The sequence below is a fragment of the Balaenoptera acutorostrata genome, chromosome 2, assembly GCF_949987535.1.
Source record: "Balaenoptera acutorostrata chromosome 2, mBalAcu1.1, whole genome shotgun sequence".
Taxonomy (NCBI): Eukaryota; Metazoa; Chordata; class Mammalia; order Artiodactyla; family Balaenopteridae; genus Balaenoptera; species Balaenoptera acutorostrata.
Window position 1 is genome coordinate 174492957 of NC_080065.1, and position 14647 is coordinate 174507603.

The 14647-nt window shown below is 44.3% G+C and overlaps 1 protein-coding gene across 1 annotated transcript in view; it reads right to left on the reverse strand.

The window, feature by feature from the left end:
- Positions 1–3477: 3477 nt before the first annotated feature.
- Positions 3478–14647, reverse strand: part of NWD1 (NACHT and WD repeat domain containing 1) — a 63448-nt gene continuing 52278 nt past the window's right edge. The window contains 7 exon segments of the mRNA XM_057540455.1: positions 3478–3779; positions 5371–5476; positions 7410–7708; positions 7711–7959; positions 9577–9853; positions 11538–11689; positions 12720–12735. Of these exon segments, the coding sequence (XP_057396438.1) occupies positions 3478–3779; positions 5371–5476; positions 7410–7708; positions 7711–7959; positions 9577–9853; positions 11538–11689; positions 12720–12735 (1401 nt within the window).

Genomic DNA, 14647 nt, shown 5'->3' on the forward strand with positions numbered 1-14647 from the left:
TATTTTTACCTTATGTCCTTCTTATTCCTCTGTTCTATTTGATTTGCTTGCCAGTAATATGTATTATTATTATTTACATAACTACCTAATAAAGAAGCTGATTTCTCATCAAAAAAAATTTATGATAAATAGTCCTGGAGACGTAATGTACAATATGGTGACTATAGTTAATAACACTGTATTGTATATTTGAAAGTTGCTAGGAGAATAGGTCTTAAAAGTTCTTATCAAAAAAAGAATGAAATAATGCCATTTGCAGCAACATGGTTGGACCTAGAGATTATCAAACTAAGTGAAGTAAGCCAGACAGAGAAAGACAAATATTATATGATATCACTTATATGTGGAATATAAAAAAAAAGATACAAATGAACTTATATACAAAACAGAAATAGACCCACAGACATATAAAACAAATTTATGGGGGCTTCCCTGGTGGCGCAGTGGTTAAGAATCCGCCTGCCAATGCAGGGGACATGGGTTAGAGCCCTGGTCTGGGAAAGATCCGACATGCCGTGGAGCAACTCAGCCCATGTGCTACAACTACTGAGCCTGCTCTCTGGAGCCTGCAAGCCACAGCTACTGAGCCCACGCACTGCAACTACTGAAGCCCGCATGCCTAGAGCCCGTGCTCCGCAACAAGAGAGGCCACCGCAATGAGAAGCCCAAGCACCACAACGAAGAGGAGCCCCCGCTCGTCGCAACTAGAGAAAGCCTGCGCATAGCAACGAAGACCCAATGTAGCCAAAAAATAAAAATTAATTAAAATAAATAAATAAATATAACAAACTTACGGTTACCAAGGGGGAAAGGAGGGGGAGGGATAAATTAGGAGTTTGGGATTAACATGTACACACTACTATATATAAAATAGATAACCAACAAGGACCTACTGTATAGCACAGGGAACTGTACTCAATATTTTGTAATATTCTATAAGGGAAAATAATCTGAAAAAGTGTGTGTGTGTGTGTGTGTGTGTGTGTGTGTATACATACACATGAATCACTTTGCAGTACACCTGAAATTAACATAGGTAATAAGTATAAGTATAGTTGTAAATCAACTACACTTCAATTAAAAGCAAAGTTCTTATCACAAGAAAAAAATTGTAACTATGTGTAGTGATGGACATTAACTAGACTTACTGTGATCATTTCACAATATATACAAATATCGAATCATTATGTTGTACACCTGAGACTAATATAATGTTATATGTTACTTATATGTCACTTTTAAAAGGACTCTCTAGAATTTAATATAAATTAATTCCTGCTGCAACTAGAGCGGCTGTATATTCCAATTGCCTTGGGACAGTCCAGTTTCTTGTAGTTGTCCCAGAGTACTTGTTAAGAGCATTCCTTTTCACTCTCTAGAAGTGTCCCAGTTTGGATAGTGTGTTAATATATTCCTGTTCACACAATAACCACGCTCTCACTCTGGCTCCACCATGGCTGGGGGACTTCAAGCAAGTCACTCCACTGCAAAGCACAGTGCTTGTCAAACATTCATAGCAACCAAACACCTCCTCAAATGAAAACTCACTACAAAAACCCCAACGTAAGCAACAATTCGGAGTAGCATTTTATTAGTAAAAATTTCTTTCCTATGTTCAAATTAGTGTTTACGTACAAAGCAATTGATTCTCACTGAGGCTGTTGAGATGGACACACACATTTTAAGCCAGAAGTTGTAGCTGAAATCTTAGTCACATCCACTTTATTTATGCGTTGGGTAAACCCCTGATTCACAGAAGACGTGGTGGCAAGGAGTAGCTATTTTTTCAAGGGCTCCCTTCACAATCTAAGTTAAATGGAGATGGCAGGAGAATCCTACATTAGTTATCTCCAACACCTTAAAAAACTGCTACCCAACATGTATTTTAAAATTACAGTTATAAAATATTTTTAATGTAATTTGATGCTAAGTAATGTTTGCAGAACTGTCAAAGCCCTCATTGGAACACTCGTTTGAGAAACAACTGAATGAGAGTCAGGTCACATGCAGCTCAAAAGCCTCTGTTTCTAAGGTTGTTTTTTCTGAAACTCTTGTCTGGAATCCAATGGGGGGGGGGGAAGGAAGGAATAGCGCCTTGAAGGTTTGGACTCTACTATCCATATAGCAAAAGCCCCAGAAGCAAGTGGGGCTTTTAGAAGGCTGCAGGCAAAGAAGAAAGAGCCATTTAAGTGGAGCGCAAACAGTTGGACTGTTGAACTTGCACAAGGCAGAGGTGGTCCGAAAGCACAGCAGGGAGATGTCGGTAACTTTTTCCATCTGCGTCCAAGAGCCTCCAGTTCTTAAGATAAAAAGTATCATTATTCTCAAAGTGTGGGAGCCAGGGAGTAGAGATGGAAGAATGATAACAGGTTTACTGGTTTAATGCCAAGTTGGGTCATGAGTCAGCTCAGGAACTAGAGACATGGGCCAAATGTGCCTATAAGTGTAAACTTGAGCCAATTGCCAACTTTTAAAAATGAGAACATTTCTCATAAAAGTTTGGATTTCTGGCTTTACTTATGACAACAGGAAGCTCTGGCACCAGTAGGCTGCTTTCCCCATGGTGATTCTGGGGTAGAGTCAAGGTACCCATGTCTACCCAAGACACAGCAGTGCCCTCCATGTTCCCATTGTCACTATCACTCTCTGCTGGTCACCCAGGTGCACAGCAATCATCTAGATTACTCGTTGGCCCCTGTGGGCACTTGAATGTGCCACCCATGGAATTGATGTTTGTGCTTCTGAGTCTAAAATTAAAGTGAGGTGGTCCCAATAATAATTGGGACAGGAAGGCTCTGGGCTTTCATTTCTCAGAGTTCTTGCACCTCGGGCTCATGATTTTGAGCAAATCACAGCTACCTCTGCAAGGCTGTTTCTTCATCTCTGAAATGGATGAAGAAACTCCTGCCCTCCCTGACGTATGGGCTGTGATAAGGATCAGGCTATAGCACCTGGTGCTTTATAATCTATAAAGCTCTGTGGTCCATATTTGTGTTTTGGTTGGTCTCACATCCATCCATCTCCCCCTTGACCTGGTACAAGCACCCTAGTTTCCCTGGGGAATAGCCTCTCCCCTTCTCAGTCTACGTGGTTGGGTGGTGTTGACTCCACCCTCAGCCTGGATGGGCATGGGGTCAGGCCTACCAATCAGAGTGCTGCATTCTCCCCAGAGATAGCTTTGTGATCCGGGATGGGTGTATGAGCTAATTGGGGCTAATAGACTTAGAACCAGGACTTTGGTTCAAACTGTTGGAAAAGGGAAACTCTCTTTTCTACTGAACTTTGCTGTCATGTTGCTAACTTGGCGGTGACGGGTCTGTGAATGGAGCTGACAAGGAGGAGAAAAAACCAGAAAGATGGTAGGAAGCAAGGTCTGGGTCACATAATCGGAGGCTTTGGGTCCAGATATACATCAACACATACAGTCTTTTTGCTTAAGATTGAATGGGGCTAACTCACTGGAGACACAGGGGGTTTTTACACTAGGAGGCAGACTGGTGAGCATTTGTTTGATTTAGATTCGTTTCCCTGGGCACTCCCTGATCTCGAGTCCTGGAGTGCTCCTGCAGCAGCAGCCAGCTCTTCTCTCTGCCTGGATTTGACCATCCACACTGCTTTTTTGAAGTTCTTGAGAGGGTCCTGTTGTGAGATTCTTGACGAAGGGCACTGGGAACGTTCACGGATGAGATAGCCATGTCTGGTGGGGGCAATGAAGCTGTTGGAGGTTGGGATGATTCTGTTCATCACGGCATGGACAAACTGGATGGCCAGCAGTGTGCCTGTCAGGGGAAGTGGAGGGGGGGCACAAATGATAAAAATGTGGCCACAGAGATCCAATCTCACACATTGAGAGTTGGCTGCATGGGGTCAAATCTCTGCAATGCCACTTACTAGCTTAGGCATGAAAGCCAACCTCTCAGAGTCCCTCTTGCTTCATCTGCAATATGGGAACCATAACTGAGCCTACCTGCTGAGGGGAATTCTGAAGATTTGAAGATGTCACGCATGTCAGGTGCTAACTATCAGTTTCAGTCAGAGCGAATTCAGTAAATATTATTATTGGAGGAGGAATGGGAAGACAGGTTGTGAACCTGCACAGGATGGGCTTTTAAGGCCACAATCCACAGACCTCACCTTCTGAGCCATCATCTTTTGGCCAGGCATCTTTGTTACTCTGTATTAGACTACAATGTATTGGATTATAATGTATTCAATTACAATGTATTAGATTATAATGTATTCAATTATAATGATTCAATCACAATGTTTTCAGTTATACTGTATTCGATTACAATGTATTCAACTCTACCTGATATTCACTCAGCCACTTACTTGCTTTGTGACCTTGGGAAAGTTCCTTAATCACTCTGAACTTCAGCTTCTTCATTTGTCAGATGGGGATAGCAATAGCTCCTAAACCCCTGCCGGTGTCATAAGGGTTCCTTTCTCTATAGGAGAATGTGACAAAGGTGACCATGGGGACCAGGCAGACCAGCTTGAAACCACAGCCCACCCCATCTCTCAGAGCCTCAAATTTTGTAAAATGGTGGTGCTTATTGAGAGAATTAAATGGCATGGTGACAGTACCCAGGACACAAGAAATGTTAACTCCTGTTACTATGTCCTTAGTGTAATATTGAACAGAGTGAGAGATGTGAGGTTTTCAAAGTGGTTGATCTTAAGATGCCCCAAACATTTACAGGGGCTAAGGAAAGAGAATGAATGAAGGTCAACATCCTATAAGATACAACATGTGAACATTGCAAATCTAGCTAATAAGCTATTAAATGAAACATGTTCTAACCTTCTACACTGATGGATGTACCTTCAGAACCACCTGGAAGGTCAGGTTTGGGTTGAGGATTCTTGGGCTCCTCAGTTCCATGCCAGAATGTAATGGTGTGGGAGAGCCCAGCTGTCTGTGGCTTGCCCCCTTCTCTTCCCACATCCAGCTCCATCTTGTATCCCTAGGGGCCTCAGACACATACATGTGAACCCCCCAACCTAGCTCACACATCCAGCCTCCATGCACACCACTCCAAGACCACCCTCCAAGCCTGGGGGTGTGTACACAAGAGGCACAGCCCACTTTCAGAAGGATAGAGCTGGGGAAGAGGCCTGCACAGGCCCTAAAGAGGGCTCCTGGGCAGGTGGGGAGGGTGTTCTGGAGTTCTAGGTACCCAGAGCATGGGTCTAGAAGAGGAGGTAAGCTCCCATTGGGTCTGTCCCCTGAGCCTGCAGATACTTCCCTAAGCAGAGGGACCCAGCTAGGGGAGGCTGGAGTGGGGGCCTCTAATGGCCAGGATCCAGAACAGAGTCCTTCATTCCCAGATGTAAGCTCAGTCCTACCTGCAAAGCAAAATGACTCACCATCCAGCACACTCCAGACGATTATGGAGCGATCTTTCAAGCCTGCGTAGACGTAATTGTCATCCTTGGAGAAGCAAGCACATTGAACTCCTCTACAGTAAGAATTCTGTTGAAAAACGTAATGTGATCTTGATTTCAGACTGAAAGACACCCAGGAGTCCAGCCCCAAGGCACTCGTATGGGAAGCCAGACTTATAAGCACCTTTTGAGAGATGGATCAAGTTAAAACCTGGAGAGATGGGTAGCATCGATATTCCCAGGACCAAAACACGTCTTCAAAGAGATTGGATTGAGAGGATTAGTGACATTTTGCACTGGAGAATGGGAATTATAGGATTTAATTTCTTAAATGACCTTGGTTATACAAGTATTAGCTCCAATTGCATTTAATTAAAAGCTATATGCTAAATGCAATTTGGGATCCTAGAACAGAAAAAGGGAATTCACTGAAAAACATATGATCCCAATAAAGTTGATAGCTAATGATATTGTTCCCATGTTACTTTCTTAGTTTTGACAAACGTACTCTAGTTGCATAAGATGTTAATATCAGGGGAAGCTGGGTGAGGGGTAAGTAAATGGGAACATTTGCACTATCTTCACAACTTAATCTGTAAATCTAAAATCATTCCAGGGACTTCCCTGGTGGTCCAGTGGTTGGGACTTCACCTTCCAATGCGGGGGGTGCGGGTTCGATCCCTGGTTGGGGAGCTAAGATCCCACATGCCTTGCAGCCAAGAAACCAAGACATATAACAGAAGCAATGTTGTAACAAATTCGATAAAGACTTTAAAAAATGGTCCCCATAAAAAAAAAATCTCAGAAAAAAATCATTCCAAATTAAGTTTTATTTTTTTAAAAAAACCAAAAAGCTAGGTGTATTTAACTATTGTGGTGACATTTCCCATCTCAACGAGGCAAAAGATTACTTACATCTCAGCCTTATAGTGGCTTCATAAAAATAAATGTCAAGTGGGATGAAGGCTTTTTAAGACAAAACTACACATATTCTGTTCTCTTAGCTACAAGAGCGTCTCCCTTAGTTTATTAACAATTTTTGTATCTTGCCACCTAAGGTATGATCTTTGTTCTCCATCTGAGAAACTGGAATAATAGCAACAGCCTTACAAGATTGTTGTGAGGATTAAATTATAGGATGATATTTTAATATGTATATTTTGCATAATATACATAATATGAATTTGTAAATATATAATACAGCTCTTAATCATATTGATACAAAAATGATAACTCCTTACGAGATGGACAGTGCAAACTGTCTTAGACACTGTATGAAAAGAAGTCACCAGTTTCCCTTTTCAGAGCCTTCACAGTTGCTGTTCTTTCTGCCTAGAATGCTGTTCCACCAGACTTACCTGACCTTCTTAAATAGCAGCCCTTGCCCATCTCTACCTCTCTTTATCTCGCCCTATTTTTCTTCAAAGCTGTTGTTGCACCCCAACCATCAGGTATTTGCTGCTTTGTTTTTATTTCACAGACATTTAATGGTCAAGAGCTCTCTTAGGGACAGGGGCCACCTAAGTGAACAAAACACACAAAAATCCTGCCTTCCCAGAGCTCACAGTGTCTCCCCTACTAGAATGCGGCTCCAAGAGGTGGGACACTGTCTGCCCTGGTCACAGCTGCTTCCTCGGCACTAGAAAGAGCCCGGCATAGGCTGTACAATCAAAACCTTTGGGTGAAAGAAAGGCCAGTCAGGATTAGGATGAGAAGAGTGAGGCAGGGCTGTGCCGGTGCAGGATTTGATCCTGTCTTCATTTTAAATATTGATATTTTGTTCTTTATGGATTTTTGCATTTATTTTGATATTTTTAAACACTGCACTAAAATATCTCTCTGGATGGCCAAGTTTTTTCGCACCCCCTTAAACTCTGTTCCAGAGGCGAGGACCTCTCACTTGACTCACCATAGCCCCGACCCTGGTTGGTGGCACCTGGCATGCACTTAATAAATGATGCCTGTCATCAGTTTTCTAATGCCAGGACCTAGCGTGTACGTGGTAGGGACGGGCTACTCACCGTGTAGCTCATCTCAAATTTCCACTTGCATGCCTGAAGGTCCCAGAGACACAGCAGGGCTTCCTCGGACCCACTGACTGCCAGCTGCTCTTTGTGGCTGACCTCCACACAGGTGACTCAGCTCCCGTGGGCCTCCAGAGGGAACACCTTGGAATTCGCACATTCGTAAAAGAAGAGGTCTCCGTTGGTCATGCCATAGATCACGCGGTAGTCGGCCAGAACAGCCACGCTTGCTATGGTGTCAGGCAGCTGGGTATAGAAGGTGTAGGTTGGCCTGTTGATGACTGGACAGGGGTCCCGGGGCTGATGTCCAGCACCAGGACGATGTTGTCATAGGCGATGGCCAGGTGCCCCTCATCCTTACTAAGGGCCATGCAGTTGATGGCTTTCCGGGCTTCTGGAGGAGGGATGCACATCACATCCTGCCTGGAATTCAGGGGGAACACCAGGACGATCCCTGAAACGAGGCTGGTGAAAAGGAGATTGGCCTGCTCAGCGACCTCCAGACACCTGACTTCATTAGAGGTGTCCAGGGCATCTTGCTCCTTGCCTGCCATGGGAAGAAGACTGCATCAAGAACAGATCACAGGGATGCTGGTTCCGAATTTTAAGGATTTTAAAAAATGCTTTCATTACCCATCCTCTTCAACTTGGCTACTGCCAGTTTCCCTGCTTCCACTCTTGCCCGCCAATCATCCAAGCTTTAAAAAATGAAAATCGCAGCATCTCACTGCCTTGCCTAACACCCTCCGAAGACTTCTCACTCCCCTCAGAACAGAACAAATGTACATGCCTTTCCCTGGTCTTCATGGCCTCACGTGACCTCTCATCCCAAATGTTTCCTTTTACCAACTTCTGTAAGGGGCAGGAGAGTAATATTTTTGCCTTGTAGGCTGTATACTCTCTGCTGTAACCACTTAACCTTGCTGGTGTAGCCCCCAAAGCAGCCCAAAACACTATGTAAACAAATGGGTGTGTCTAGATTTGGCCCTTGGGCTGTAGTTTGCTGACTCCTGTCTCGTTGCCCTCCACCCTGCTCTATTTCTTTGCATCTTGCTCTGCCCCATAACTAGCAGGCAAGCACCTCAAAATTTGTAACCTCATCTGTCTTGTTCACTGCTAACTCCCAGAGCTCAGCCACGAGGCTAGCGCTAAACAAATGTCTGTCAAATCCAGACATGAACCTGAGAGCAGATTTCTTTTCTCATATTATTTTATCATTAATGAGGAATTTCTACACCTCCACCCACCCATTGGGGATTGAGCAGATACTATTGGTGACATGCCCAGACCCCCTTTACCAGTCAGTTCACCCAGATCCAAGGTCTCCTAGAGCCATTGATTGAAGGAAGCATCTCATTTGGAAATGCCTGGGGGCTGTGCCCACCACCCAGGATGGCAGCAGGCCAAGGGCTGCCTGACGTGGGTGTGAAAAGGCTGGCCCCCTTGCTTCAAGATGGGACAACTGTGAAGTACAGTTCACACTCCAGGGCTCCTCATGGGGTCAGGCTGAGCCCACCTCCATGCTCAGTCCTGCCCCTGCCCAGCTTCCTTTCTCCCTCCTGGGAGCTCCCCTCTATACACTATTTGTGCAAATATTCCCATCAGGAGCCCTACCTCCAGGGAAGCCTCAACTAAAACAGGAATTGACCACCAGATAATCGATTACCATATGCTGGAAATTTATAAAATCAGGTCCTGTTTTCTATTAGCCACTTTTAACCTAACTGGAGTGGGGTGTCGTGGACTGAATGTTTGTGTCCCACCCCAAAATTCATGTTGAAGTCCTAACCCTGAATGTGATGGTATTAGGAGGAGGTGGGGCCTTTGGAAGGTGATTAGGTCATGAGGGTGGAGCCCCCGCTAATGGGATTGGTGCTCTTATCAGAGGAGACATGAGAGCTTGCTTCTTTCTCTGCTCTCTGTCACGTGAGGACGCAATGAGAATGTGTCTGTCTGCGAACCAGGAAGTGGGCTCTCAACAGACACCAATCTGCCAGCGCCTTGATCTCAGACTTTCCATCCTCTAGAACTATGAGAAATAAGTGTCTGCTGTTTAATCTGCCCCCCTCCCCATTGATGGTGTTTTGTTATAACAGCCCAAACAGACCTAGACAGGGACTCCAATTCTTACCCACACAGATGAGTGTGCTTATATCTTACAAACCTTCTGCCAAGTCCCAAATGGTGATTTTGTTTTTGTCCCCAATTTTAGGGAAGTAAACATAGCTTCCATTGTGTGACACTGCAGTGAGGCCAGTGCGGTCTAGAAACGGGGTAGAGGCCCTTGGCTTCTGAGCATAGGTGAGATCCCAGACTTTAAAAGATGAGGACTAATGGGAAGCAGATGCCACCAAGGGCCCACCCCGGGCCAGCAGGCTCACGGGGGCCCCGACGCCTTCCAAGACGCCTAGCAGACTCCCCTGCTCTGATAGACTCCACACCTGAGGACGGAAGCAGGGGGGGCAGAGCTGACTTCTTATGGTGCCGTAGCTTGGAAACAGGCTTAAGTTCATCTGTCCACCTAAGGTAAACTTTTAGGCTGTAGTTCGAGGGCCTTCACATCTCTTCACCCCCTCAAACTTCCTTACATCTCACTAATCAGCTACCACAGCAGTTCTCAAAGTGTGTTCCAGGGAACCCCTGGAAGGTACCCTCCTGGGTGGTTCTGCAAAAAGGGGTTTTCAGGGAGTTCTGCAAAAACAAAATTATTTTCACAATAATTTAAGAAGTCACTTGCCTTCTTCCACCCTCTTCCTCTCATTAGCAAGCAGTGGAGTCTTCCAGAAGCTATGGGACATGTTTATCACAACGGATAGGAGAATGCAGAATCAAATATGAGACTTCTTCTAGTAAGCCAGACAAGAAAGAGGCATGCCAAAATGTTGAAACGATGACACCCTTCTAACGATTTTTTTGGTTTTTTCAGAAAATATAGGTCTTTTTCATGAGTATGTTTATTATGTCGACAGTTATGTTAATGAATTAATGCAGAAGTATTTTTAGATTTTGTCATTTAAATATTGTAATATGGGACTTCCCTGGTGGCGCAGTGGTTAAGAATCCGCCTGCCAATGCAGGGGACACGGGTTTAATCCTTGGTCCAGGAAGATCCCACATACCGGGAGCAACTAAGCCCATGTGCCACAACTACTGAGCCTATGTGATGCAACTACTGAAGCCAGCATGCCTAGAGCCCATGCTCCACAACAAGAGAAGCCACCACAATGAGAAGCCCACACACTGCAATGAAGAGTAGCCCCCGCTCGCCGCAACTAGAGAAAGCCTGTGCACAGCAACGAAGAACCAATGCAGCCAAAAATAAATAAATAAATAAATTTATAAAAATAAAAAAATAAAATAAAAATTGCAATATGGCAATTATCAATAGATACTAAATGCAAGACAGGATTTGGAAAATGGCATTTGTGGGAAAACTAGTGAAACAGAATCAAAGCCTGTAGATGAGTTAATAATACTATCCCAATGTGAACTTCTTGGTTTTGGTAATGGGATCAATGTGATATGAGATGTTAACATTGGGGGCAGCTGGATGAAGAGTAGATCTATATATTTATATATCTATATCTATATCTATATATCTATATATCTATATACCCTCTGTGCTCTCTTTGCAACTCTTCTGTAAATCCTAAAACCATTCCAAAATAGATAATTTGTTAAAAATATATGAATCATATTGATATAACCCACATAAATGAAAGCTCCTTGAGGATTCTCAATAATTTTTAAAAATCTAAAGAGGTCCTAAGACCAGAATGTTGGAAAATTATCACATGCTTTTCTCCCTAGCTTGGAGAACTTTGAGCTTAACACGAATTTTCCTCCCCTCTACATATCCCTGCTCCACTCTGAAGGCCAAAATCTTCCCAGTATTTCAAGTTTAGTGGGAATGCTATAACCTTCATTGAATATTTTGGTAATTCCCCTCAGGTCTGTCTCTAGGTCCCAGGAGATGCCCCCATATCTGGCCCAATGACCTGCTCTGTTTTGCCCACACTAGTTTTTACAGGTTTCTGTATTTTGAAGCCAAAAGATCCCTAAAGAATCATACTTTCTATTCCGGAGGTGGAGGTGAGGATGATGGGACATGCATCTCCCCCTTACCTGAATGAGTGCATCCCAGGACCCAGTGACAATCAGATTGTTTTCAGGACCAAAAATGGCCGTCTCCATGTCTTCATGTTCAAGGTCGGTGACCATGAATCGATGAAACCCCTGTGAGTCTGCCAAGAATATCCACATGGATCTTCCAAAACCTAAAACGGCAAAGACTGGGATTACACGTTTCACTCCTTGAGGAGCTTGAGAGTAATTCAATTCAATCAACAAAGATTTTTTTGGAGCACCTACTATGTGCAGGTGGAAAGAATACAGTGGTGAAAAAGATAGGCAAGGCCCCCATCCTCACAGAGCCTACAGTTGGGGGATGGGGGCACAACAGTGATCAATAATCTCACAGAAAACAGTAAAGTTATTTTTTTAATATACTTTATTTATTTATTTTTGGCTCCATTGGGTCTTCGTTGCTGCACGCGGGCCTTCTATAGTTGCGGTGAGCGAGGGCTACTCTTCATTGCAGTGTGCGGGCTTCTCACTGCGGTGGCTTCTCTTGCTGTGGAGCACGGGCTCTAGGCACGTGGGCTTCAGTAGTTGCGGCACGCGGGCTCAAGTAGTTGTGGCTCACGGGCTCTAGAGCGCAGGCTCAGTTGTTGTGGCACACAGGCTTAGTTGCTCCATGTCATGTGGGATCTTCCCGGACAAGGGATTAAACCCGTGTCCCCTACATTGGCAGGTGGATTCTTAATCACTGCGCCACCAGGGGAGCCCAGTAAAGTTATTTATTATCACAAGACTATGAGTTTCCAGAGGGCAGGTTCTGCCTGTTTGGGTGGCTTCTGGTCTCCCAGAACCCAGCACAAAGCTGGACACAGAGTAATATGTTTTGAAGATGGAAGGAAGGGTGGGAGGGCAGGAGGAAGGAAGGAAAATAAAATGATTACAGTTTGTGAAAAGGGCAATGAAGTCAGGGACTGGATGCCATGAGAAAAAAAGGACATAGAAACACACAGAGTGGAGAAGGCAACGTGAAGACAGAGGCAGAGACTGGAGGATGTCGCCACAAGCCAAGGAATCCTGGCAGAAGCTGGAAGAAGCAGGAAATTAAAAAAAAGGTATTTCTGGCACACGACCCGCCACCACCATCTCGAATCCAAGTGTCGGTGCTGCTGTTTCACACTAGGAACTCCAGTCTTAAGTGCTGGGGGCAGGGACTCTGCACGCGGCAACCTCTGAGCAAGAGAATCTAGACCAGGCACAAAGAAAAGAAAAAGTGGCAGCACAACAGAGTGGTTCAGAAATGCTGGTGGATGCTGGAGCCCCATGGCTGGCTTGATATCACAGCTGGACGTTACTTACAGGACGTGTGATGTTGGGCAGCTACTTGACTCATCTAATCTTCAAGCAGCCCTATGTCTTCCTATCCTGCCAACTGAAAGCAGCCAATGAGGATGAAGCTGGGTGTTATCGAGTGCCTCTTCATGCTGGGCCTATACTAGGTGCATTATCTAGTTTAACCCTCTTGGCAACTCTGTAAGGATTCCAAGGTTTTTGCATAAGCAATCTTATTATCCACCAGTAGTGTGCAAAACTGTCAAAGTGAAGCAGAGAGAGACCTTCAAGATGGCGGAGGAGTAAGACGTGGAGATCACCTTCCTCCCCACAAATACATCAGAAATACATCTACAAGTGGAACAACTCCTACAGAACAGCTACTGAACGCTGGCAGAAGACCTCAGACTTCCCAAAAGCCATGTGACTGACAGGGTCTTGCTGCTCCGGCTGGGTGTCAGGCCTGTGCCTCTGAGGTGGGAGAGCCGAGTTCAGGACGTTGGCCCACCAGAGACCTCCCAGCTCCATGTAATATCAAATGGCAAAAGCTCTCTCAGAGATCTCCGTCTCAACGCAAAGACCCAGCTCCACTCAACAACCAGCAAGCTACAGTGCTGGACACCTTATGCCAAACAACTAGCAAGACAGGAACACAACCCCACCCATTAGCAGAGAGGCTGCCTAAAATCATAATAAGGTCACAGACACCCCAAAACACACTACTGGACGCGGTCCCGCCCACCAGAAAGACAAGATCCAGCCTCATCCACCAGAACACAGGCACCAGTCCCCTCCACCAGGAAGCCTACACAACCCACTGAACCAACCTTAGCCACTGTGGGCAGACACCAAAAACAACGGGAACTACGAACCTGCAGCCTGCAAAAAGGAGACCGCAAACACAGTAAGTTAAGCAAAATGAGAAGACAGAGAAACACACAGCAGATAAAGGAGCAAGGTAAAAACCCACCAGACCAAACACATGAAGAGGAAACAGGCAGTCTACCTGAAAAAGAATTCAGAGTAATGACAGTAAAGATAATCTCAAATCTTGGATATAGAATGGAGAAAATACAAGAAACGTTTAACAAGGACCTAGAAGAACTAAACAGCAAACAAACAATGATGAACAACACAATAAATGAAATTTAAAATTCTCTAGAAGGAATCAATTAAACAACATTAAACGCAACCAACATTCAAATAATAGGGGTCCCAGAAGAAGAAGAGAAAAAGAAAGGGACTGAGAAAATATTTGAAGAGATTATAGTTGAAAACTTCCCTAATATGGGAAAGGAAATAGTCAATCAAGTCCAGGAAGTTCAGAGAGTCCCATACAGGATAAGTCCAAGGAGAAACACTCCAAGACACATATTAATCAAATTATCAAAAATTGAATACAAAGAAAAAATATTAAAAGCAACAAGGGAAAAACAACAAATAACATACAAGGGAATCCCCATAAGGTTAGCAGCTGACCTTTCAGCAGAAACTCTGCAAGCCAGAAGGGAGTGGCAGGACATAACTAAAGTGATGAAAGCATAAAACCTACAACCAAGATTACTCTACCCAGTAAGGATCTCATTCAGATTCGAAGGAGAAATTAAAACCTTTACAGACAAGCAAAAGCTAAGAGAATTCAGCACCACCAAAGCAGCTTTACAATAAAAGCTAAAGGAACTTCTCTAGGCAAGAAACACAAGAGAAGGAAAACACCTCCAATAACAAACCCAAAACAATTAAGAAAATGGTAATAGGAACATACATATCGATAATTACCTTAAATGTAAATGGATTAAATGCTCCTACCAAAAGACACAGACTGG